The 24,475-nt window shown below is 49.0% G+C and overlaps 6 protein-coding genes across 6 annotated transcripts; 3 read left to right on the top strand and 3 right to left on the bottom strand.

Annotated features, from left to right (window-relative positions):
- Positions 1-3,224: 3,224 nt before the first annotated feature.
- GLRG_06271 (uncharacterized protein) lies at positions 3,225-3,973 on the top strand (the record flags this gene model as incomplete). Its single annotated transcript, XM_008096956.1, has 2 exons — positions 3,225-3,531; positions 3,594-3,973. 2 exons carry the CDS (start codon positions 3,225-3,227, stop codon positions 3,971-3,973), a joined length of 687 nt encoding a protein of 228 aa, XP_008095147.1.
- Positions 3,974-10,746: 6,773 nt separating this feature from the next.
- On the bottom strand, positions 10,747-11,289 carry GLRG_06270 (uncharacterized protein; the record flags this gene model as incomplete). Its single annotated transcript, XM_008096955.1, has 2 exons — positions 10,747-11,018; positions 11,082-11,289. 2 exons carry the CDS (start codon positions 11,287-11,289, stop codon positions 10,747-10,749), a joined length of 480 nt encoding a protein of 159 aa, XP_008095146.1.
- Positions 11,290-12,780: 1,491 nt separating this feature from the next.
- GLRG_06269 (uncharacterized protein) lies at positions 12,781-13,101 on the bottom strand (the record flags this gene model as incomplete). The annotated part of the gene is made up of 1 exon (XM_008096954.1): positions 12,781-13,101. One exon carries the CDS (start codon positions 13,099-13,101, stop codon positions 12,781-12,783), a length of 321 nt encoding a protein of 106 aa, XP_008095145.1.
- A 2,332-nt stretch (positions 13,102-15,433) lies between these two features.
- GLRG_06268 (C6 zinc finger domain-containing protein) lies at positions 15,434-16,711 on the top strand (the record flags this gene model as incomplete). The annotated part of the gene is made up of 1 exon (XM_008096953.1): positions 15,434-16,711. The coding sequence occupies one exon, from the start codon at positions 15,434-15,436 to the stop codon at positions 16,709-16,711; it is 1,278 nt and encodes a 425-aa protein (XP_008095144.1).
- Positions 16,712-17,057: 346 nt separating this feature from the next.
- GLRG_06267 (uncharacterized protein) lies at positions 17,058-17,831 on the bottom strand (the record flags this gene model as incomplete). The annotated part of the gene is made up of 1 exon (XM_008096952.1): positions 17,058-17,831. A coding segment is annotated over one exon (774 nt), but the record flags the coding sequence as incomplete, so codon positions are not given.
- A 2,314-nt stretch (positions 17,832-20,145) lies between these two features.
- GLRG_06266 (uncharacterized protein) lies at positions 20,146-21,649 on the top strand (the record flags this gene model as incomplete). The annotated part of the gene is made up of 5 exons (XM_008096951.1): positions 20,146-20,269; positions 20,325-20,556; positions 20,628-20,815; positions 20,871-21,102; positions 21,163-21,649. The coding sequence occupies 5 exons, from the start codon at positions 20,146-20,148 to the stop codon at positions 21,647-21,649; spliced, it is 1,263 nt and encodes a 420-aa protein (XP_008095142.1).
- Positions 21,650-24,475: the final 2,826 nt, after the last annotated feature.

Raw genomic sequence — 24,475 nt, 5'->3', positions numbered from 1 at the left:
AGGCTCGAGAGGCAGATCGGACGGCCGAAATCCAAGTGCCAGGCTCGTGGACCAAGGCACGTTGCTCCGCCAATCTAGCTTGACGAAGAGCAATGGCTCCCGACTGCGAGCGGCCACTGGTCCGGACCTCACCAATGCTTGGCCGCCGGAGATACCCCAGGTCAAGCCACCCGCCTTGACATTCCCCTCCAGAGACCGACGGGCATGTGATGCCTTTAGTGTTTTATCTGTTCTTGGCCCCGCACAGACGGCCTTGACATGCTTTGGCATCGAGTAATCTCGGTCGAGGCCGAGCCACGGTCCTTTGCCGCCTCTAGGAGAGCCACCACCTCGTTACCAAAAAACACCAGGCAGGACGAAGAGCACGGGCCGCCGGTTCTCAGAAGGCCTTTTCCCCTCATGACTGCCATACTACTCCTCCCAGGCTTCCTTGCTTCGGAAATCCTGCTTCAGCCTTGGCTATAAGTGAACCATGCGGTACATTCGACGCTCGGTCTCGCACTGAGGACGAAAGTTCTCCAGTCCTCTTTCCAGTCCCCTGTTTCCGTCCAGAAAACCCGGCAGCTGGTTGCCGTTCTTGCTCCAATTAGTCATTCAATCTCCTCCGCCAGGTGCCGACTCGAATCGCTCGTGCCGGCCTCTCTTAGGTTCTCAAACGTGGGGTGCAGCATGCAGCAGACTTTTAGATAAATCGTCTCACTTGCCCCCAGGCTGGGACTTTTTAGTATACGACAGATGCAGGCCCTCAGCCACGGTGCTGCATGCAGATGCCCTCCGCCACAGGCCTTGCCATTTCTGCTTTGCCATGTAGTTGCGAAAGAAGTGACGTAACTACTTGGGAACCTGATCACCTAGGCTGTTTTCCTTTTGTGCTTGTGTATGAGGTCCAATCTTGGGACTTGGGATGGTGGGGAGCTTGAGCAGAGCAAAGGCCCTTTGACTTTGAACCGTGTGAAATACCTACACACCTTGAATGAACTTGCCATCTCGATGAGTGCCTTATGCTACGCCGAGCCCAGGATTGGCTCACGGCACATGCCGGGTGCCGGTTGCGCTTAACTCTGCCCATATGAGTGACGAACGCCAGAGCGGTCGAGTTTATGCGGCTGGTGTTCGGCCCGAATTTGACAACACCCAAATCACATTTCATGCGAAACGATGACCGTATAAACTGCCAAGGAATACCGGGGAGCGACTCAAATACAGCTGTATCAACCAGGCTAGATGGTCCAAGACAACAGGGCTAGAACTTCAATCGAATCTCTGGAGGCGGGGTCGCTCAGGCTGGCGTGGGGATGGTGGGTGGTAGACACTATTACTAATTAAAGATCGTCTAGACAACCAACCACCCTTCGACTCACGGAATGCCTCAGCCGGGTCAGCCAATATGCTTTCATCAAGTAACTAGTAATGCTCAAATCGGCTTTTCCTTCTTTCGTGGCACGGCCAAGTCAGGTATTTCTTGGACTCCGTCACGCTTCTTACGCGCGGCGGAAGCCGGCTTGCCATCTGTCCGTAATCAGCACCCGGGCTTGATGAGGGTCAGCAGTAAGCTCCGTAGTGAATGGCACGGACGGCGTTTGTTTTTCTTGTGCGGAACGGAACTTCCAACCCACCAAGCCAAGTCAGTTGACTCTATTCATGCTGAACCCAAAGCTGGGTCTTCCAACCGCTGCCCTGGAGCCACATACCAACCCCAACTTGAAACGGTTAGCCGTCATCTCGGTATGACACAGCAGTAGTCTTTTGTAGCATAGCAGAGATGGTTTTCCATCGCTACCGGGTGATTTGGGGGATACAGACCCGGCCGCGTGGCCAAGACCGCTCCTCAGTCCTTGCGCACGGCCCAGTGCTACGGCCGGAAGTGAAACGCGACAGCTCACCCACGAGGGGCAATCGCCGGGGCAATGGACGAGAACAGGGATCGACATTCGATTGACTAGTAGATACCAGGGCCTGGCCTGGATCTGGGAGGACGCGAGACTGGATTTGAAGACCCAGCAGACAAGCTTTTGGCCCCCCGCAGCTCTGCGTCTGGCAGGGCAGTGCTGAGGGCATAGGTTCATCGCCGTGTCCCCTGCATCAAAATAAATGGCCAGCTACATAGATTAGTTATGACGGGTGAGCATGATTGGATCGTAATAGATGTTTGGCGTCATCTCCCGCCCGTGTGGCTGACGCGTGCTCTTGGTGCAGGGGGTGGCATGAGTCTTCGCTACGATCACCCTGAGCCTTGATCATACCTCTTCCCGCTGCCAAGAGATACCCTTCCTATCCCCCCATTATCTTAACCCTTTGTTTTGGAGCAGGATCTTCTTCAACATGGGCCTCGAACTGGCATTGGCAATAGGAACCAAGCGGCCGCCCATCGCCCCAACCCAACCCAATGCGGATGGACACTCAGGAGGATCGATCGGATTTAGCAATTGCCAAGGGCCTCTTCTAAGCGACTCGTGCTTTGCATCTGGCTTTGCTGCATAATGTTCTCTCGCAGCCACAATCCCGAGAGAAATACCAATCGTTCGCTTAGTGAGTGCCGGGGAGGCGCACTAGCAACTAAGGTTTGAGCAGAGGCACTAGTCGACGCCGTTCAGTTCACGTGGAGAGAGGCGACAGGTACTGGTGACAGGCAAAGAGTACGTTTCACGATGTTATGCCTCGGCAGATGTTGCTCTACAGCTGCATGGCTCTTTGACTGTCCTGCTCCTGTGCTGCGCCTACAACGGGCAAGTTCCCCATCGCTTGAGGTAAAAATGTCTGATCTAACAAGTCAGGAATACCGATAGCGTCACTCAGTCTCTCCCGGTCTGAGGCTTGGACTGCTCGGGTCTTTGGGATGCAGCTTGGCAATGCCACCCACAGCCCACCTTGTGGTTGATGGTTCTGCTGCCCCCCTCCTAGTGCCACTCTCTTCAGGGCATGGCGCGTTGGATGTTTCGACCCTTGGGGGCAAACTCGCATACCGAAGCGGATATCCGGCCAGCAAAGACAAGAGAGCTCACAGAGGCATGGATGGCTGTGCCCGAGGACATAAATATCCTATCGCGGGCCCTTCGGCTAAGTTTCCCTTTCTCATCAGATCACACTCATCCAGCTTCACTTCGCCTTCGACAGCTAGTCTTTCGCCCTTTTCGTCTCTTACATCTTTCGCAGCCTCGGCTTCTTACAACACTCGCTCCAACTAACCCGTCTTTCCAACAACTTCACCTTCAACAACCACCAAAATGCACGCCAAGGCCGTTGCTCTTTCTCTCGCCGCTGCGGTCGTCGTCCGCGCTGATCTTCGCATCAACAACAACGACATCCCTCAGGACTGCTCTGCCATCTGCCGCCCTATCCGTGACCTTGGCAACATCTGCACTGTCAACTTCAACCTTGGCCAGGGCAACAACAACAGCGACCAGACTCAGGATCAGCTTGACGCTCAGTGTGTCTGCACCAACAGCTCATTCGACCTGAAGAGCTTGGGTCCCCAGTGCAATGCCTGCATGATCGACAAGGTCCCCCAGGACCAGCAGCGCAGCCTTGAGGGTAAGTTCTCTTGTCACGTCGGGTGCTCTTCGGTACAGCTTCATCTAACCGGTTCCTTCCAGGTATCCAAAGCATCATGAGCGTTTGCCAGCTCCCCAGCGCCAGCGGCTACGTCTCGTCCTCCACCAGTGTCGCCAACACCGTCATCGTCCTCGCCACCCGTCTGACTGCCAGCTCGCAGCTGACCACCACCTTGGGCGGCGCTCAGACTACCGCCGAGCCCAGCCGCACTCGTTCCAGCGACCGCTCCACAATCACCACCACTTTCCTTACCTCCGGCAACGGTGGACTCCCCTCCATCGCCACTTCCACCATCGTTGGCGGCGGCCGCGAGACCGGTAACGCTGCCCCTGGCCTTGTTGCCCCCGGCAGCCACGGCCTTCTCGGAGCTGCTGGTGCCATCGTTGCTGGTGCCTTCGCTCTTGGTGCCTTCATGCTCTAAGCGACTCGCTCCCGCCGGGTCCCAGTTGAGAACGGATGTAAGCTAAGGTAGAGAGGAGGATAATTCATATGGTAGTTTGTTATGTCTGATGATTGAAACGGTTGTGTGAGAAGGGGAGTAACAAGGTTTGCATCACTCCTTTGGTCTTTCTGGGTCTGACTGTACCGCAAATGAGATATCTTTGTACTGTCTACTATAGGGTTGTGTTTGGAATTGAATGATAGATGTTTTGCTTAATTACCTGTGCCATGAAGGTCAATGTGAAAAGCTTGACGAAATTTGCTGATATGATAAGTTGTCACCTTCACCATTCATGGTGATGATTCATTATAACCCTGTGTGTTTGGCCCAGAACAAATGAGGGTGATGAGTCGAGGTCCACGAGACATTTATCCCGTAGTTTGTACCGGCCAGAAAATTAGGCGATTAGGAGTAGACCGAAGTTCGGATTGTGGGCCAAAATCCGGAGTAACGACGAAGCCTCCAATGGGATAAGGTGCGGTTTGTCAATTCATATTATAACCAACAATAGACCGATGCATTTGCTGAAAATTTAAGTTAGAGGATAAGAAATTGACGCAAGGCCGTGTCTCAAATTGGTGACTCGAATAATGGCCATTGGGGGAAATAGCTGGTTATACGACAAGATCTTCCACTGGGTCCATACATGCGTGTTTCATGAGGATGGGGTTGACCGTCTGAACTGGCACGCCGACTGTGGCGATGCTCCGAATGCCGATCTCAAGTCAGCCGATTGTGTTCGGAAAGCAAGACAAGGAAGCACCTTGTCACAGAGGGTATCGCCTACATAGTGTAGTACAAAGCACGCCTTGAGCAGATGCATTGAGAGTCCATGGAGGGCCAAAGTACTGAACCACGTGGAACCGGCACTACGGAGAAGAGATTTGCTTAAGTTTCGAAGATGGACTGTCACTGAATAAATAGTCCTGAACCTCATAGCTATGTGAAGCCAGCCAGCCATCATATAACAGCCACGAGATGGGCAATGATTCAGTGGCATAATCAAGAACATGCTGAATATGCCAAGCTGTGAACTCTCCTTTGGCTTTCGTTCACTGACTTCCGGATACTCAACAGACAGGCCCCTAGGTCGCAAAATTAGGTTCCACAAAAGATAATCAAATCAACGGGCCGAGTAATAGACTCTGTGAGGGTATACACTAGCCAGGGTGCCAGAGAACGAACCGTCGCTTAAAAAGAAAGTCGGATATGGCCTGTAAGTTTGTCAATCAATGGGAACACCTACTCTAAGGGAGACAGGGGAGGCAGGGGAGGCAGGGATAGCTCACGTTACAGTTCGGGCTCCCCGTCACCTTCTATCACAGGAGGCTCATGTCTGTGTGGCGGATACCGTCAGCCACACCACGCGCCATGTCACATGAACGAGCTCGAGGGCCCCCTTTATCACTTAGGCTGCCATTTCTGCCAAGGGCGGGGTAGAGCCAATGCATTTACAGCATTAAGTCCGACAAGCCAATAGTCTGAAGGTACTTCTGTTTATGTACTAATTTGCCTATATCAAAGGTACCAGGATTCTCTGCTTTTATAAAGAGGTACATTACAGTGTAAGTAGCCCTAGTAGGTCTTCTATTACTATACCTACTATCTACTACTAAATATCTTTAGCTAGACCTCTATATAAATAGTAGTATAAGTAGAGGTATCTAAATTAGAGAATACTATAGTTTTAATTCAATAATAATATTAAACTTAGTAGTGTCACCTAATAAAATAGTATTATAGCATTATGTATTGTTATGTACTGCTGTGGAGGGGGGTCCACCTTGGCAGAAATGGGGTCACCTCGCAGCCTAAGGGATATGGGCCCTCCACCCGTAGGATTCTTCTTCTTACAATACAAGCTTTTCTTCACTCATTCGTAGGACCCTATCTGCTGTGTGCTCTAGCTCGTGAGACCTTCCAACACCAAGGCGTGGCAGACTGAAGGCTGGACGGCCAGCAGTCCTTTGTACATGAGCTAAATTTTCTTGGGAAACCACTTCCATCCCCGGTGTTGGGTGCTCAAATGTGATGTTCCATGACCGAGCGCCTTCTTGCCCCCGCCGGCCACCAGGGACGGACTTGAACTGCTTTGATCGCAGAGCGAGATCAATACTAGCGATCAGTGTCTGACAACTCGACAATGAAGAAAGAATGTGGTGGAGTTTATAGTGCTGAATTCATGTGCATGATGGTTCATTATCGATTCCTAGCATTATTTCCAAAATTTCCAAAAGGACCCGTATCGCAATGCTACCCTGTTGTATGCATGATCCGAATGACACCCAACTCCTGACAGTGATGTTATTCCCAAAATGAAGGTACTATCTCTTCGTGCTTCAGCAGACCCATTGCAGACATGGTACTCCTGGCGCCGTGCAAACGCCGCATGGTGAGTTGCAACATGTTGTTCCAGTCGGGCAGATGACACTGCCGCAAGTTTCTGCATCGGCCGCGACGGTACCGTTCGCTTGACATCCGACAGGGTGCTCTAGGTGGAAATCGAAGACTTTGCAATAAGAATTTTCTGGGCAAGTGACGCCGGAGCATCGGTCTTCTGTGGGGGTGGTGTCGGCTTGAGGGTTCGGGGCCGGGGCGGCAGAGGTGCCGATAGCGACGGCAAGAAAGATAAATGGGCGAATGAACAACATTTTGAGTATTTGTTGGCAAAGAGTGACTTTTTCCCCCCCAAGTTGGACTGGTTGTTTTCTTCAAAGCCGGAGTTAAGTTGTAAATAACGGACGACTTTGGGACTTAGAGACACCCGAGAACCAAGCGGGCAACAATAACCTTTTATGATTGCAGCGTGGGGGATTTCGAAGATGAAGGGAGGCAGTAAATGTCATGACTCGGGCAAAAATTTCCTACAGTGTTTGGAAGTAATTAGTCCATGATCTCCACAGGCTTTAATTGCACAAAAATGGGTTAACGCTAAAAAGAGCGACTCAAGCTAACATAGCCCTATTAATGGTCTCCAACGCGCGAGGGATGGGGGGCAGGAGTCGGCAATCACCGACAGGTTCGGACGAGGGCGATCGTCGCAGCTTGGCAGTTCGAGGTATAGATAGATGACATTACATAGGTCGAGCAATTAATAGATAGGATCATGCCTCAGGGGCATCTAACTTTAACTCAGGTACGTATCTAGGTTCGCGCAAGTACAAAATAATAATAGTGTTCTCCCAAGACAATTGACTTTTAACTCTAACATTTCGTGGTTGTGATTATCCCCCCTGTTCCACACTCCAACACTACTGCGTATATTTTTTTCCTCCCCCATATTGTTTGGTTCACTAGTGCTAGCGCATGCGGCCATTTACAGCAAAATTCATTCTTGAGCTTCAGCCGGGTCGGCTTTGCAACCCTGGATGCACGCCGTGCCGGGAGGGGCGCATATATTGCAGAGACTGTTGCAGCATGTAGTTCCATACGGGCAAAAGACTTTACCGCAGGGATCTTTCTCATAGCAGCCAGGCACGCCTTCTTGTTCCCGACAAACGTAGGGAGCTATGCAACGAATGGTTGCGCAGGTAATGATTGGCGAAGGAGCGGGAGGCGACGTTGACAGGATGCTGGTTGTCTCTAGGGGAAGAATTTCCAGTGATGTCGAAGACGCCGATGGGAGGTCAAGTATTGCCGGAGTCAGGGTGGCGGAAATCGACGGAGAGGTCCCAATCGAGAAATCCAGAAGCGAAAGGTCAAGTGATATCGACGGAACGTCGGGCTTAAAATCAGCGATCAGGATAGGTGCAGCTTCGGGTTGGGGGCCGGGCGCGGGGAAGGCTGCGACACCGAGTGCCATGATTAGGCTTGCAATAGCGTGAATAAAGACCATTTTGTGAGTTTTAGGGCGGCTCTTCCAGGAACTTGCACGAGTGATACGTCCAGAGGCCGACATTCAAAGACGAATAAGGGAGAAGCTCACGGCCCCTTTTATACTCCGTGTGATGACCCCAAGTACTCTCGGCAAATCCTGCGATCTTCTTGTAACCTCGTTGCGGACAATCAACATCAACAGACGAACGCGGTTACTGTCTAGGCCTAAGTTTACCATGATCAACGACCAAGAGGCTGATGATAGCGCCCCAAAACTACCTAGCTTGAGCTGTGACAATGAAGACTTCTGATTCTCACGGAAATCCCGTTTATAGAGCACACCATAATAACATATAGCGCAGGGCCCAGCCAGAATGAGCTCCCTGAGTTGCACAAACCCGGTTAGTGCGAGATTAAAGGGGAATGGAGTTAGAAAAAGTCTTCCGCTAGATACATTTATGGCACTTGCTACTCTTCTCGACAGCTGGTGGGCAAATTCCGCTCACTAGCTGTCTGGTGGCTGGCCAGATGACTCAAAAGTGAACCGCCCCGGTCGCTTGCAGCCATAGCTGACACCACGGGCGGTCTAGGCTACGCAACATAGTGTTTCCACAGAGATCAACGTTATCTTTGCCAGAAATTTCAGTCAAAGACCTTTGAAGTTTGCAGCTTGGTCTTGGAGTCTGTCCACGACGGGGCGAGGTTAGGAAACGTTGATCTCGGACCAAGCGAGATACGTGGCATTGGCAAGCTGATCAATCGGTAAGGGGCCTGCCTGATTTGCGGTGATCCGAAGCTATCGTAAGTGGCAAATTACAAAGTTGAGACATGCGACCTTAATTGCTGGACTTTCTGTGGTCTCGTTGCTTGCATGCCGTCGCCACTCATATTCCAAGATCTTCCTAAAGTAAGGTGGTCCTCACTTGAATTAAGGGTATGATCGGTGAAAGTATTGACTTTTCGTAATTGGGTTAGGGGTGACTTTACTAACGAGCGGGAGGCGGGCAGGGGGCTTATGTACCTGTCTAGAGGCTTAATGGTGACCACCGGTCCACCGCAAACGGCGATATCGTATTACCTACCTCTACTCCTTGCCCTTCCCCTACTCTGCTGGCGATAGGCTGCTGGCGATGGGCTCTGCTGGCGATGGGCTCTGCTGGCGATGGGCTCTGCTGGCGATGGGCTCTGCTGGCGATGGACTTTGTTGACGATAGACTTTGTTAGCAATAGGCTATAGGCAGTAGGTGATAGGTAATAGATCATGTGACTATATATAAGCCACAGCGCCCAAATATAACGCCTCAATAACCACTCAAAACCCTAAAACTGCTTAAAACAGTTTTGAGATATTGCTGGCGATAATTAACGCCTTACCTTATGCAACAGGCGCTATACCTATGGCAGCAGTGGCGCTAGGCGAATATAGCGCGGTACAGAGGCGCTTTAATAATTGTCTAGCGGAAAGATCCGTCCAGTGGCAAACTGATTTATGCAGAGGCCACTATACTAATTCAGTTCTAGGGTTGCTAATCCTGGCCTAGTTGTGCATTATGTGGCTCGCCGATTCTAATTACCGATTCTCGATTTCTCTCCCGATCATACCCTAAACAGGGTTGCTGTCTAGTAGTTATGCTGACATATATGGGTCTAAAGGTGTCAGATTGTTGCGCTGAACATACTCGTGAGAAAGGAACGAGTTCGGCTTATCAATGATAACGCGGGAACGCAATTATCCATACAGTTGCGTTGAAATCCCATCGTCTGTGGATGGTGGCACAACAGCGAAGTGAAGCAATACTGCCGTATTAGTGATATCTGGTGGTGTGTGTGATGGATGGAGGAAAGCCTCCTCACAAGGCTATGGGCAGAGGCTGGAGAAGGTGAGGGGCCCAGGAGGTCACGTGACCTCCTGACACACGGGCCCCCTCACAACATCGTCAGCTAAACTCTGAGGATCCCGGCCATTCTTCTTGAAGCCCTCTACCAGTTCACAAACGGACTACTCCTCCAACAGCACCTATGATCTTTTGAGAGAGATACCCTAACCTGTGTACACTAAATAGAATTGTCAATTAATATGTTGCCGGCAACTTGCCCCTGGCTGCTGGGGTAACCTGATTGGGCTGTTGGCCTATTGCTGGATACGTCATTGATCATTGAACACGCAGGTTTGCGCATTTCTACACACGGAAGATGAAGTATTTTGCAAAAAAGGGCTTACAGAGACCGATTGTTTCTGGTAAAGTTGAAAGCATCACGGCCGAGACCACTAAGTCGGATCATCTTATTGCAGATGGCAATTGATTATTATTGTGCGAAAAGGTTAACAGGGTCAGTTTCATATTACATTAATTTAGAGTAGAGACACCAAACATGTGTAATGGTACGTACGTTCGCTCAGCCTACGCCCGGAGCCCTGGTTTCCTCTCTGCTTTCTTATACCCCCCGAGCCGAGTAGTCTATGTGACAGAACTTGTAATCGATGCGAGGTGGATGGCAGCATCCGCGTTTTTTCTTTCTATGTAGATACAATTTTGGGTCTTCATTGAAGACTGTCATAGTGGAAGGAACAGGGTGCATGGTGCTCGTAGCTGTCATGGTTCGAACGAGGACGGTTGTGACTTCTGTATCCTGGGCGCACGCAAGTGAGTAATGCCAACTAACTATTCTTCACTCCCCGATAGCTGGCACCTTGTGAGTTGAAACACCTTTGTACAAGAACTCAGTACTGATTATGCTATCACAGCTGCCTATTTCGGCGGATTTTCGTCATGGGATTGCCACAGTGGCAGTTGGGGAATTGCTTTGAGTGCAATGGCCTTACTTTGACCCTTGTCTTTCTTTTCATTTTCATTTTAATGGCGGCGGAAGAAACGACACGACTTAGTAGATCGAAAAGCAGTGTGCAATCCTTTCCTCTTATGGTCAAATAACCATCACAGGTCCATAGTCCACCCCTCAATAGTGACACTGCCCACCCCAGAAGTCAACACCCCCACCGACACAACATTGTTCAGCCAGTAGTAATCATCGCTGCCAGTCTCAAATATCTGTCTGAGGTAGATCTTGCCGTTCGGTTGTTTCGATCCACTCGTCTGGATGTAGATGTTTGCGCCATCATGCGTCCTCAGGTTATACCGCGTATCAGGATGAAATACGCCTTTCTGGTCCGTCAGACCCCAGTCGGCACCAAGGTCGAGGACAGTGCCTGTCGTTGACACTTAGAGACAAGCCAATATGAGAGACAGGGGATATCATATTAATAGCTCACCATTCAGCCGAGGGCCACTGAAACTCCCGCCTATGATAGGTATCGCCTTGCGATCGCTGTATATTCCCGTTCCAATCTCAATCGAAGAGTTAAGTAGGGCGGTAAGAGTGTATAGATACGTTAGTTTGGGCGTCTGGGGCTCCGGGGTGTCTTGCGAGACGGCCGCACATGCACTGAGCGCCGTTGTGAGGATCCAAGAAAGACGCATGTTGAAAGTTTACTGGTGACTATGTAGTCTGCATTTGGCTCATGCTGTTCCGAATGCGGCACGGCCTCGGTATTTGTACTCAAACCCAAATGCACCTGGTAACTACCGGCTCAGTGGCCCGATGTGAAGACGCGCCCTTCCCCTCTACCAAGCCAACGAATTGAGTCATTACCACACCATAACTCCGGTGTTTTCTCCGAGCAATCCTGCATGCCACTTTGTCATGTTTCTCTCGGTGCCGCTCGTTTCCTCTTGCGGCCTTTTCACACTGAATCGCCGCGGTACCTGCTCGTCCGCAAGTACATGGTTCGCCTGCGTATTTAGCCGAATTACCGAGTTGGAGTTGGGAGTACGGTTGGCGACGATTACAGCAGACGTCAGCTTAGCCGAGACCATGCCTCTGTACATCAAACTTACACTACCTAGGTAGGCAGCAGTGCCGCTTACAAGTGAACCTCCCCCATCATGTTGAAGGTTAGAGCAATACTTGTGCTTCCTGATTGGTTGGTAAGCCCTGCAGATACTACATTAACACTCGACAGGCTGGATGAGGTTTAAGTGCCCCCACTGGATCGCACGCTGGTGCACAGTGACTGAGTGTCTGACTGGCCCTCATCACCACGCACATTAGATAGACCACAATATAACCAGGGTGAAAGGCCGGCTCCTCCCCCACCACCACATATCCACTCTATCGGCACTTACGCCCGGCTAGTAACGAGTGGTTTGCGGGGAGGGGGAGCGGGGTCAGTGCTGGAGATCTAGCTCCAAAATGCGATTCAAGTGCTCCTCCAGACGACCCGCTTCCTCCACCAGAAACTAGAAACAGATCTAGGCATAACCTATCCGCCTCCTGTATATGACACATACCGATTCCCGAATCTCTCTCTTGGTGTCTGGATTGTGGGTTGAAACACATGTTCCGAAATTTTCAACGGGGTATCGAAGTTTCCGGGCTTCACGCCCAAATTTCGATGAGATGTAAGCTCAGATGTAACGAGGACATTTGCAGAATGACCCAAGGAGCATTTCACGGGATCGGTGACTTAATATTTAGCTATGAGGAAGGTCGGCGCGGCCGTGGGGACGGTGTGCTTTCGGGGCCGACTTCTATGGTCACGGAGAAGATTAGTAAACCTGGGTCTCCGGCGTCGAGACGGGATGTGGGGGCAGGGTTATACATCATACTGTGTAGGATATTTGACTACTCAACGGTCGCTATATGTCGTCACGCGACAAATTACCCGTAACTGAGACGCCTACAATCTTCTTCCGATAATGTAGACAGAAGCGTCTGTCGCCTTAATGTAGTGGTATTCTGAAAAGCAGTGTACCGTAACCGTTGCATATTTTGCCCACCCCCGAGTTTCTACCCAGCAAACATACCAGCGTACTGCGTCCTTTAACCCATCTCCTCCTAGTTTAGCCGTAGCTACTGTTCATCACCGTCAGTTATCACCACATCTTGAGCTCTCGCATGTTTGTAAAATTTCAGGCCTCCTCTCCGGCGTTGTTCGCATACCAAGCCTTCAAGGAGCTAATGTCTTCAGCGCTTAGGGCGGGGCTGTCGGTGGCGTGGAGGGAGATGACATATGCTACCAGGCTGCCTAAGTTCTTTGGATCGGCCGCAAGACCCTTTGACTCAAGGATAGCGTTGGCCCGATTGGGATCGTTGACAAACTGTTCCAACAGTGCCAGCTCGTCTGCGTCGAGGATAGGCTCGGGGTCACTATTGCGTGCGATAATTTCTTTGGCGAGTGTGCGGTTCGCAAGCATATCGGCAACTGACGGTCCAGTGTATACGGCGGCCATCTTCCAGGTGATTGAAGAACACGGATTGGGCAGATGTGAGGATGTTTGATGATCAGAGGTAACAGGGACGTGTAGGGAGGAGCGTATCAAGAAGCTTCTAAGATGGATGGTGCTTTGGTTGATATAAATATTCTAGCAGCAAACGGATGCCTAACCTGCTGGCAGGGATGACCAGTAACTACAAACACACCATTCCCGAATGGGTAGGAGATGCCTATTTGCTTGTTGGACAGCAAGGAAAACAATGGTTGTTGGACCAACATGCGTAGTAATTCCTGGAATGTTAGCCAATTATAACAACATGTTAAAGCATCGATAAGGCCCATGTATTATATCGATTCTCGGCTAAATTTAATCTATGATAGCTCACTTTCATTCGTAGTCTCTCTCCCTCATCATGATAAGCTGGGCCACATATTGCTTGACATAGGTGACAACGACAGCATTGCCAATGACGAAAATAGGCATCAGCATTTGGTGAGGGGAGGAAGCTATCACCACCCAAAGTAAATAGACAACGGTTATCCTTGTCTTGGCAGCGTGGCCCTCACAAGAGAAGCCATTTAGCAAACTCGGTGATACTACCTTGTGATTTGGGCAGCGGTAATCAATGATACCGACACAATGGTATTGAGATTGATTGGTGTTTTCACAGGAATCTCTGTATCCCTGCCTCAACTCTATACGACTATCATGAAACTAATTCAGATACTTGCGGAGGTTCTTGCGTGTTGCCTATTCATACATGTCTTGTTGGAAGTCTCAAGGCACACCCGAACAGGTCATGAGTGTTATGTCCCGCACGCAGTAACAGTAGAGTTCTCGACTGAATTTTCCTTTAATATAATCTGGGCTGCAAGACCACATGTATTAAAGGTCTAGACAGTAAGCTCTGTAATCTGCATGTGTACTTTTTTGTCATTGGTCTTGCAGACAAGTTGGTGGTCTGTTGGGTTGATCAAATTTACATCTGCGACGGGCCGAGAGAAGCTGGAAGGCTAGCTGTGTAACAACAAAGCGGATGGCTGAGTAAAATACTGCAGCTATTTCGTAGTGCGTCTAATTTTCCACCTACTGTTTCATGGAAAGAATCAACCTGATCATGGTCTGCTCTTATCAATTATCACCCGATTGACACAGAAGGAGCAAGGTGCATTTTGAGAATTCCATAGGTGTGAAATGAAGTCCGTCCAACTATTGAAATATAAATGTGGTAATGTGTTGCAATGGGCACGGAATTAAGCACCTTGTCCTCTTTGTCTGCCTGTATCGGGAGAGTTGTTGTTGGTCGGCTTGGGCCACCCGCTTCCATCTGACGCTTCAAGGTACACTAAAGCAAAGTGGCGCTGTCTTATGCCAAATGCCAAGGTCAGGAACCGTATCAGTTGTTATCAAAAATGGGCTGATCATGTACCTCGCATGTCAGCTGAATCTAACACTAGCCAACGACAGTGATTTTTCATCGCCAGCGAAGCCAAGTTGATTTTGCATAACCCCTGAGCTGGGGAATTTTCTGCCGAACAGTTTGGTGAGGTTCCCACGCTACCAGGATTAACTGCGGGGCTTTGAACATGGAGGCTCAGACGGGGTCGTTCATAAATTGTAGGCTAGACCAAATGAGGAGCTTGTTTCGATAATACCAGGGTTTTGTGCGGGCTCCCGGCTGCATCCGACGTTGCGTTTGCCCTGGTGACTGGCGCACAAGCACAGTCACGATCAGTAGAGCCTGACTCCTCATCCCCATCGGTTTCGTGATATCTCCGAAGTGCCTTTGCCACGAGGGGCATTCTGCAGCGCGTCCCGTCCGTAAGCACCCACCACCACCCAACTCGAATCTGGCGTTCCTGTCAACAACCGACAATGGTCTTTCTGGGCCGTCCGTCAGAGGCATGCGGCCCCTGTCGTGAGGGAAGACTCAGGGTTCGTACTCCATTCCGTCCCTTTTCCTACTGGTTCGCTCGTGCCGTCTGCCAGCCCGTTAGCCCTACGGCGGCGGACTTTGACCGACGCAAACTCTCCCAACCCGCTCTACCTCTCAGATGTCAGCCAAGGCTAACCGCTTCTTCTTGTTGTTGTTTTGCAGTGTGATCAACTGCAGCCCGGGTGCACCCAATGCCTCCGCAAGCACATAGCCTGTCCCGGCTACAGGGATCCTTCGGAATTCTACTTCAGAGACGAGACCGCCAACGCCGCGTTCAAAGTCCAAAATAGGAAACCCAGGAGACGTTTGCCCGCTAAGACAAAACAAAAATCAAAACTGCATGCCATTGCAAATTCACAGGAGCAACAACATGCAAGTTCAAGCAGGACGCCAGCAACATTGTCAACGACAATGGCCGTCGCAGCGTCACAGGCAGCTGGAACCTTGGCCATCCCTGATGTCTCTCCAAGACCACCGCCTGCCGAGCCATCTCCGGCATCCAGCCTGGCTCGTTACCAAACCATCTCGCAGCCCATGGATGATCTAGCACGCACATACTTCATGAGGGAGTACATAGCATCTTCTCCTTTTGAGTATCTACCCAGACTCTGTCCTTATGGCTTACAGAACAATGACGCAATGTCAGCGTCAATACTAGCAGCATCCTTCGCCAGTTTATCACTGAAGGTATCGGAACCAAAGATGATGAAGTTGGCCAGAATGCATTATGCTAGAGCGCTGTCTCAAACAAATCAAGCTCTTAGCTCACCAGAACGCGCCGTGGAGGACAACACATTGGCAGCGGTGCTACTTCTAGGACTTTTCGAGGCTATCGTTTACTCTGGGCAGCAATCTCTAGATACCTGGAACCAACATACGCTCGGCACCGTGGAGCTTCTCCGCCTACGTGGAACTCGACAGTTTGATACGCCTCTCGGTCGGCAGCTTTTTGTGCATTCCAGCGGCAACATTCGCACGAGCTGCGCATACACCAAGACACCTGTTCCGCAACGGTTTTTGAAGGTGTACGAAAATGCCAAGCCGCACCTCGATCTCGATGACCCTTTCCTCAAGATGACTCCAATTCTTGATCGTGTTGCGACTTTGAGATCGAGAATCGCCAGTCTGAGAGACTCTGAAAGGCGCGAGGTTCTATATGAAGCTCTTGACTTGGATGCGGCAACAGCAAAACTTGGTGAGAAGGTCCCAGAAGAATGGAGATTTACGGCAAGGCGCCCAGGAGAGCGATCTCCTATATCCTACAAAGGAATGTCTTTCCGCTACCCTTCACTGCTGATTCTACGGTACTGGAACTCGCTCAGGAGCATTAGAATGTTCCTCAACGATGCTATCTGGATACAATCATCACTCGCGCTTGACCGCGGGCCGGAGCCGGATGACGAGACGGACTATGAAGGGCTTCAACGGTCCGCTAGCAGGAAAATGTCAAGTCTTGTTGTCGAAGTACTTGGTAGCTGCGGCGAGTATCTCGAGTTTTCCGAGGATCGGTTCTCTGTTTCAGCAAGGTGCCTTATCTGGCCGTTGTCGGTGATCGCCGAGATTTCCTCAACGCCTCCTGATGCGCGCCTATTTGCACTTGACTGCCTAGATCGATTGGGACGTGGTGGGCCAACCCTAATGTCAGTTGCAGAACTAACGAAAGGAGACAGTGTCCAAATAGACTGGTAAGTTAAGCTTTGTTTCTACCCCATTCGCCCTTGTCATAACAACATTGATGAGTTGGTACCCAGACTTCGTCTTTATCATCTTGCATAAAACATCCGGTGCCCCATTTCTTGGTTTATGATATTAATACATACTCACGCCCTTATTAGACTTCCCGCGGTTGATAAGGAAATAAGAAGTCAGAAACAATCTATTATCACGGCCTCTTCTGTGTTGCCCGGATGAATGCACGAACCCGTTGCCTTCAGGCAGGCAGGCAGGAAGTAATCTTCTATTCCAGCTGAGGATATCACCAACCCTTTGAACCTGTCGAGCAAGGGAGATAAGATGGTGTGCTCCCAAATGTATTCACGCCGTATGCATTTTGTTGTGCTGCCATCTCGGCAGGAGTTTGCGATATAGCGGCATCTCTGCGTTTCTTTCTAATCTGAAAGTAGAGAGTCAAAGCTGCGATCAACAGGCTTGGTATTCCGACACCCAAGCTTGCAGCCAATGCTACTATATCCGATTTGTTCAACCCAGTGTCTCCTGCCGCCGATGTCTGCAGGGTATTGGCGGAAGTCGTTCCGCTTACAATAGAGCCTAAAGTCTGTGTTGGCGTTCCGACATCCGACGATTTTGCAGCGTTTTCCACTGTCGGAGAAGAGGCTAATCCGCCAACCGTTGTTGTCGCCTGCGCTTCAACCACTGCTACATTTGCGGTTGCACAGTACGAGTCGTACAGGTTGAGCATGCTCGTCAGATCGACTGACCAGTCATTGACTTTGCTGCACCCCTTGCTGACGCATGAGGAGATGTAGGAAGTTGCCGAGCTACCAAGGGCCGTGTTGCAATAGCAGCCATTAATTGACTGGCAGCCACATTGAAGAGCCACTCCCAGATCTTGGTATCCGGCGTTAACACCACACTGCCATATACCGTTGTGTACAAGGCAGTTAGCTGCACACCCCCTTGCTGTGGAGTACGCTACTTCGGAGTGAAGGGTTACCGGTGCGAGGGCACCGCCTGTTGTTTTTGCAATCGACATGAGAGGGGAGAATATTAAGGAGCAAGCAGACAGATTCCAGAGCTGGAATGGGCTTCGAAACCCGAAATTGGCATGGCGGATGTGTCCTCGAGCCATGTTACCGAATCACGTTCAATGATGTGTTTTTTTGATGTGATTGGAAACGAGGAAGGAGACAGAAAGGGAGCGAAGTCTGAATATGGATGAAAGAACAAAATACCTCCAGCGAGGCAACACCTGAACATCTTATCCCTTTGTAGTGGTTTCCTTGTGGCCCAAAGGATAGGGCTGAAATTTCCAACCCCAATAAGGTGGCTGGACGTTGCTTGATTTGTGGCTGGACTACTCCCATTTCAGCCGTACCCCGAAAGCCTACAGTGCCTTCGAAAAGCGGCTGAGAGCTAAGTGATACCAAAATAACAATGCCCATGGCATGACGAGGTACTGATTACAACAGTTTCAACTAAAGTGTGCTCGTGGATGTTTCCGTCAGAGATCTGCGATAGGGGCTTCTCAGAACGCTTGGGAAATCATGAGCCACGGAGTGTGAAGCATAGGTTGATTTTGGCATCGCCTTTTCTGAGGGAATAAAGCCTGGAACTCAAAGCAATTTGAAGGTCAATTGATACAAGTGTGGTACAAATTTGTCCGTGTCTTAGCCATCAGGCGGCGAAGGGTGTTATCGGCGCGGTGACAATTCGCGACAACATCGCGAGCACTATCTAATAGAAGCGAAATCACAGACATTGCTGAGAAGTTCATGGGTATTTCCAGAGGCACATGGTAGGGCGACGAGATGGTGGCCTAGTACCAGATTTCTGGAGTAACTTGAACCTGAAAACCTTACATGGGTTTAAGTCATGCAGGTGAGCTTTCAAAATAGATCACAGCAGCCTTAATTCAACGACTTCTGATCATGAGATAAATATCGACCTCTACGAAGTAAAGTAGAAAATACGATGGCTCTCGAAATCTATCCGCGAGACGAGGGACAATAAAATAAGGCTAGGTGGTGTCAAAACGTCACACCAATAGATCGCAAAAACCTTGATTCCGGAATCGAGCTATTTTCCCGCACTGAAGTCCTATTAACACTTTAGTGAATAAAGTCCCAAAATCTTTGGTGGCTGTAAGCGGCGATTCCTGATGGCAGGCCCTCTCTCTTTATTATGGGCGCTCCATGTGCGTGTCATGGTCCGAAAACGTTGCAAAGGAAGTGGTTTTCGGGTGCGAGTACACACGCCCGGTCAAATATTCCACGGCAAGCAGAGACCTCGTTTAGCAAAGCCCCGTCCATCTCAAGTGCATAAAAGGCATGTACATATGGAAGAACAACTTACACTAGGACCGTAAAGCTGGGAATCTGTACCCCAGCCATGAGCCATGGCTGAACTACGTCTATCTCGATGAGATCAGCCGATACAGCCTATAAGATGCGATGTTAAGTCAACAAGGTTTTTGTCGACGTATAAGCAAAGTTTTTGGAGACCGGTTCTCCCCCTACCCACAAATCCATGTGTATACATAAGCCCGCCGGGATACCAAGCTACTGTCGGAGAATACGATGTTGTCGGAACAATACGATGCGGTCGGACCCAGCCGTAGCAAGTGTTCCTGGCATTCAGCGGCACTCGATGCGATACACCGGCGGCACTTCCCACTTCTGAATGGCTGTTGCTTTGCACAACATGCGAGGTTGACTGGCATCACCATCCTAAAAGGAACCCCGTTTCTGCATGTTGGTGCTATCCACAAAGAATTGACTCATCCTGTCATCCTAGGTTATGCGTACTGTGTGTCTTCATCAACCCCCATCTAGGCAAAAGCACGTTTCACCACGGAGGCTTCCTGTAATGGTGTGGCACTCCATCACGCTCTAATCGAAAAACAGTACAAGATGAGCTGCCTAATCGGGTGTAACGTGGTGAGGAATTGGGGCGTTTCTCTTCGAGGGGTTGGGGTGGGGAAGCCACCATCTGAACGAAAATGGGAAGCTCCGCCGCCCCTGCATAATCATCTCATGCTTACTGAGTTGCAGCGACTGTCAATCTTCTCTAATGTCCGGATGTGGCTGTATGCGGCAGGGTGCTATTGCTGATTCCGTAAATCAGGCCACAGAATGGTTTCTTCTTCAAGTAGCCAAGGGCCGGTGGGACTTGAAATCTCTGCCCCTAGGTGTGGCTCAAGTAGCATGCATATTGCGTGCATAACTGAATCACACTCCCGCGAAACCCATGGGGGAAGGAGGCTAAGTAGTGGCACCTGGACCAATGCTCCGGAGGGATTGTGGCCTCCGCCGAGTATGTAAACAGGGCAGTTTCCCATATTCCTGAAGGGGCCGTGCGGTTCTTGATCATCGTGGCAACCCTGCTATGCGGTTACTATATCCGTAGTAAAGATTCAATTGTCTTGGCTCTCCCCGTCCCCCGAGATGGCTCAGCTTCCGTCTGGAGCTGCCGGCGCCGCCGCCGGCGCGATGGTATACTCCTGCATCAGCGAGATCTGTAGTTTCCTCATGCTGTGGTTGACCTGGTCACATGGCGAACAGTTCACCTGTGAGTTGATACTCTTCTCACGCAATTGACCATCGCCAGCTGATCAGTACGATAGATGTGGCATGCGTTGCCTATTTTACCCTGTTAAGCACGACTGCCTCGATCATCCAGCAAGTTCACGATATCATAACATGGCGAGACATGCTGTGGGATCAGTTCAACAACAAGAAATTGAACCCAAATAATGCAGAACAGGCTATTGCCAATGGCTCGGTTGGTATGGACCTAGTTCTGTACTACATCCAGTACTACTGTTACAGTGTAGAAGCAATGTTTGTTATGTTTTGGTAAGTAATACATACAAATAGAAGACCCTTGGAATCACTGGCAGAGCAATTGATTGATGGATTTCTTCAAGGGCCATTGCACTCGCACAATCAGTTTACAGGCTGAACGAACGCGGGAAACTCAGACGAATGCTGAACAAAATCAATGCGGCCGGCAAGATAATTGCTGTCGTTTTCCCGCTTTGCACGATTCTATCACTGCGCATACCCGCCTTGCAAAAACAGCTTGTTCCATTTATCCTCGTTGCAGACCTGCCGCGTAAGTTCACGTTATTGCTGTTACAAGGTGTGCTTGAAAGACTAACTTCCTCTAGTCATGTTAAGTCTCGCTGTGGGGTCTAGTACAATGCTGGTCATACTCACGAGATACGTCCAATCACGAAGGAAGTTGACATCGTTCAACGTCAGCTACGGAACCTCGAGTCAATCAGGGTCAAGGAGTGCCGACACAACAGTCAATTCTTCTATGAACAAGTCACAGCCCACACGCAGTGTCTATGACAGATGGCTCATGGGGCGCTTCACAATAGCGTTTTTTGCACTCTCGTAAGACCCTATTCCATTGACTTGGTTACAGTAACCCAACGATACCAACCCTCATTCTAGGATCTTCGAAGTTACCAACACCTTGTTCCAACTAGCTTCCATCAACAACATTAAGAAAGATGCGGCTTTGACCGAACCAGATTTCAGCTTAGAACGCGCTAGGACGACCTTTGCGCTCTTTCTCCCAGGCGTGACACCGGGCATCTTCCTCTTCATCATTTTTGGCACGACAAGAAATTGCCGAACGTTGATGTTGGAAACTTTTACTCTCCGAAGATGGCGCAGGTTGAGGGAGGAGAAGAGGAACACTATGGGGGCCTGCGCTGCCGGACGCAGAGACCTGAGGAAACCTCTTCCATCTCTGCCCAAGGCTCATTGGGCGGATGAGGCACAGGGCGAGAGCATCCAGATGCGTGCTCCCAGATCGGAAAATGCCAGCGAGAGCAATCTCAGCGATGGAGGATCCATTCTGCCCATTATGAAGCCTGACATGAAACATCATCCTAGGGAGGGTCATAAATCACCCTGGAGATCGCCAGCTTTATAGAATGCCGAGACTGTTTCCTTTTCATAGAGATACTGTATGTAGCACGAGGTTATAAACTAGTAAATAATTCGGACTTGACGAAGACAAAAGGAAACTTGACGTCCGACCCAAAACTGTGATGGCTGCTATCTAACTCCCCCACCCTATATCCGAACCACCCCCACATCCGAACCACCATCATCACCACCATCGCCACCACTATCACCACTTATTTCACTATCTCTGCCGCCCACCCATATGCAACTTTCGGCCTCGCTGGGCAATTTGGATGCCCTAGATTCATCCAGACTATCTATATTGCCAGGATCTAGACTTCAGGCCCAGATTATATCCTCTATAGTAGTAAAGGTGCTGTTAGGCGATAGGCAGACCTTTTTCCTCTTACGTAACTATATATTATCTAACTAGGCCTGTAATAAGTTAACCTGCCTTTCTAGAAGGGCTGCTCTAGATGCCTGCTTATTATAGCCCTTTTGTATCTTTCTAGATAGGTAACAAATAGTATAGGTATCTAGCCTATCCTTAGCTAGCTAGGTTAACTAGCGTAGTTAATGCTATAGATTAGCAGATTAACAAGGGGTTAACTATAGGATAATAGATTTAGCTTTATCTTACTACTAGCTGCTAGGCTAACTTAACTACTAGCTAGCCTAGATAATCTAATAGGCCCTAGTTACTATTAAGTTAGATAAGGGGCGTCTTATATATATAGGCTATAATCTAAATAACCTTTAGCTACTACTAATATTAATAGATATAATAGATACCTTATAGGCCTTAAAATAACACTTTAAGAATGCCTTTTTGCTAGTAACAGTTAAATTTATAACCTAGTTATCTAAATATCTAACCTCCTTACAATAGGCCTGCTTTAATAGGCTAAAGACAGCTATATCTAGAGGCTAGAGGACAGTAGAGGCGTGTAGCAGTAGAAATAGTAGATATATATTATACTGCTAGTATTACTATATAAAATTAATAGTTATATAGCTATAATACCTATTAAGAACTAGTAGTCTAGCCTCCTCTAGCTAGGCAGGCTTAGTGCGTAAGATAAAGACCTTCTCTAGCTATTTAAGGGCAGTATTATTAGTCGTCTAGCTATTATTAGTTACTATAAATCGCTATAGCTTATATATATTAAGGTTAGATAGGAACTACTAGGCCTAGAGTGATTTACCTTTATATATAACTAAGGGGGGCAAGGAGCTACTAGTAGCAGACATATACTTAATAATAGATACCTATGCCTAGGATCCTAGCTGCTTTTTCTAGATATATCGTAATGCCTTAGAGCCTAGCACTAGCCTATTACCCCCTTTGCCCTTTATAATACTAGTCTTATCTATATTCTATCTATTAGATAGATAGATCCCTTAGATAGCAGGGTGCTAAGGCAATAGAAGAAATCCTAGATAACCTTAGGGGAATAGGCTGCCTATTGCTAGGCATTAATTGCTCTAGATTAGAGGGTTCTAATAGATAGATTTTGCTATATAAATTAGGCTATCTATTTCCTCCCTATAGGAGGATGCCTATTACTTATTATACGCTTTACTAGGCCCTTTACTTATTAATAGTTAACGTATCTGCTAAGGGACTATTAAAGGGTAATATAGGCAGCTAGATTATCCTCCTAGGCCTAGGATAAGTGCTGCCTATCTTTAAAGGCAGTATTCCTACTTTACCTACTAAAGTATTAATACTAAAGTGTTATATATAGTATACCCCATCTGCAAGCAACAGCCCAGAGGCTATACTGCCCAGACTACACATCTAGGAGGGCCCGTTAGAGCTCATCTTCAGAATATTACTTCATAATAGTTTAAAGAAGGTATCCTAAAAAAATAGCGTTATTTAGTAATAAATAGTAATTGTTAAGATAGTTTAAAAAAGGTAGTAGTGTTAATAAAGGAGGGGAAATACGGGAATTTCGGGTGGTTCAGATGTAGGGGTGGTTCGGATATAGGGTGGGGGAGTTAGACATAGGGTTCAGGGGGAATTACACATCTTGCTCGATGACAGAACCCAACGGTAATTAGGCCAATGTCGGCTTTCGAGGAATCCGCAGCATATCTAGGTCCGATAGCTAATGGGCAGCTAGCCATTATTTCCTCGGTGGTGTAAGAAACCTGGAACTTTGGTGAAGAAACGATCACTTCAAGGCGGGTAGATACGTACAACGTCTTTCGATTTAGAGTTTGCAAGGGCAAATCAGAGGCAGTTGGGACGGCAGATGCTTTTGGCACACTTGCAGTATGTAGGTATCAGCCAACTCTGTCGTCTTAGTGACGCTAGACCATAGGCTACGAACTATGAGACCAGACTAAAATGCGTTTATTTTAGCGAGGGAACCAGACGCCCGCTTTTCCACATGATAGGTTCCAATTATATTGGATGGCATGATATGTTCTCCATTCCATATCAGCAACCCATATTGGAAGCATAATGCTCGTTAGTCCCGATTTCACGATATGCAACCCGATCTTTCGGGTTTGCTCACGATGATGGTATCGATCTACCTGGCGGGCGGGAGGGGGAGGGGCCGGGGGGTTTGGACAGTGCCCCATCATAATGTATCTCTAGCGAGCGACCTCAGGGGTCTGGTATTACCCGCCCGACATACGATGTAGTAGGTACCAATTGTTATGTACTGTCTGTCATTTTGCTCCTGTCATTTACAGCTCCTTCTCTCTGGCCATCTTCTTCATTCTTGTCTTTTTCTTCTTTCTTTCTTGTCTAAATCTAGCCATTCAGACTAGGCTGACATAGATCTACATCTTTAGACATCTCTAAAAACTTAGACAAGAGAGTTGATTCTAGGAC

Source organism: Colletotrichum graminicola (genome assembly GCF_000149035.1).
Source record: "Colletotrichum graminicola M1.001 genomic scaffold supercont1.23, whole genome shotgun sequence".
Taxonomy (NCBI): Eukaryota; Fungi; Ascomycota; class Sordariomycetes; order Glomerellales; family Glomerellaceae; genus Colletotrichum; species Colletotrichum graminicola.
The sequence above is the reverse complement of the archived record's forward strand: the minus strand, read 5'-3'. Positions and strand labels throughout refer to the sequence as shown.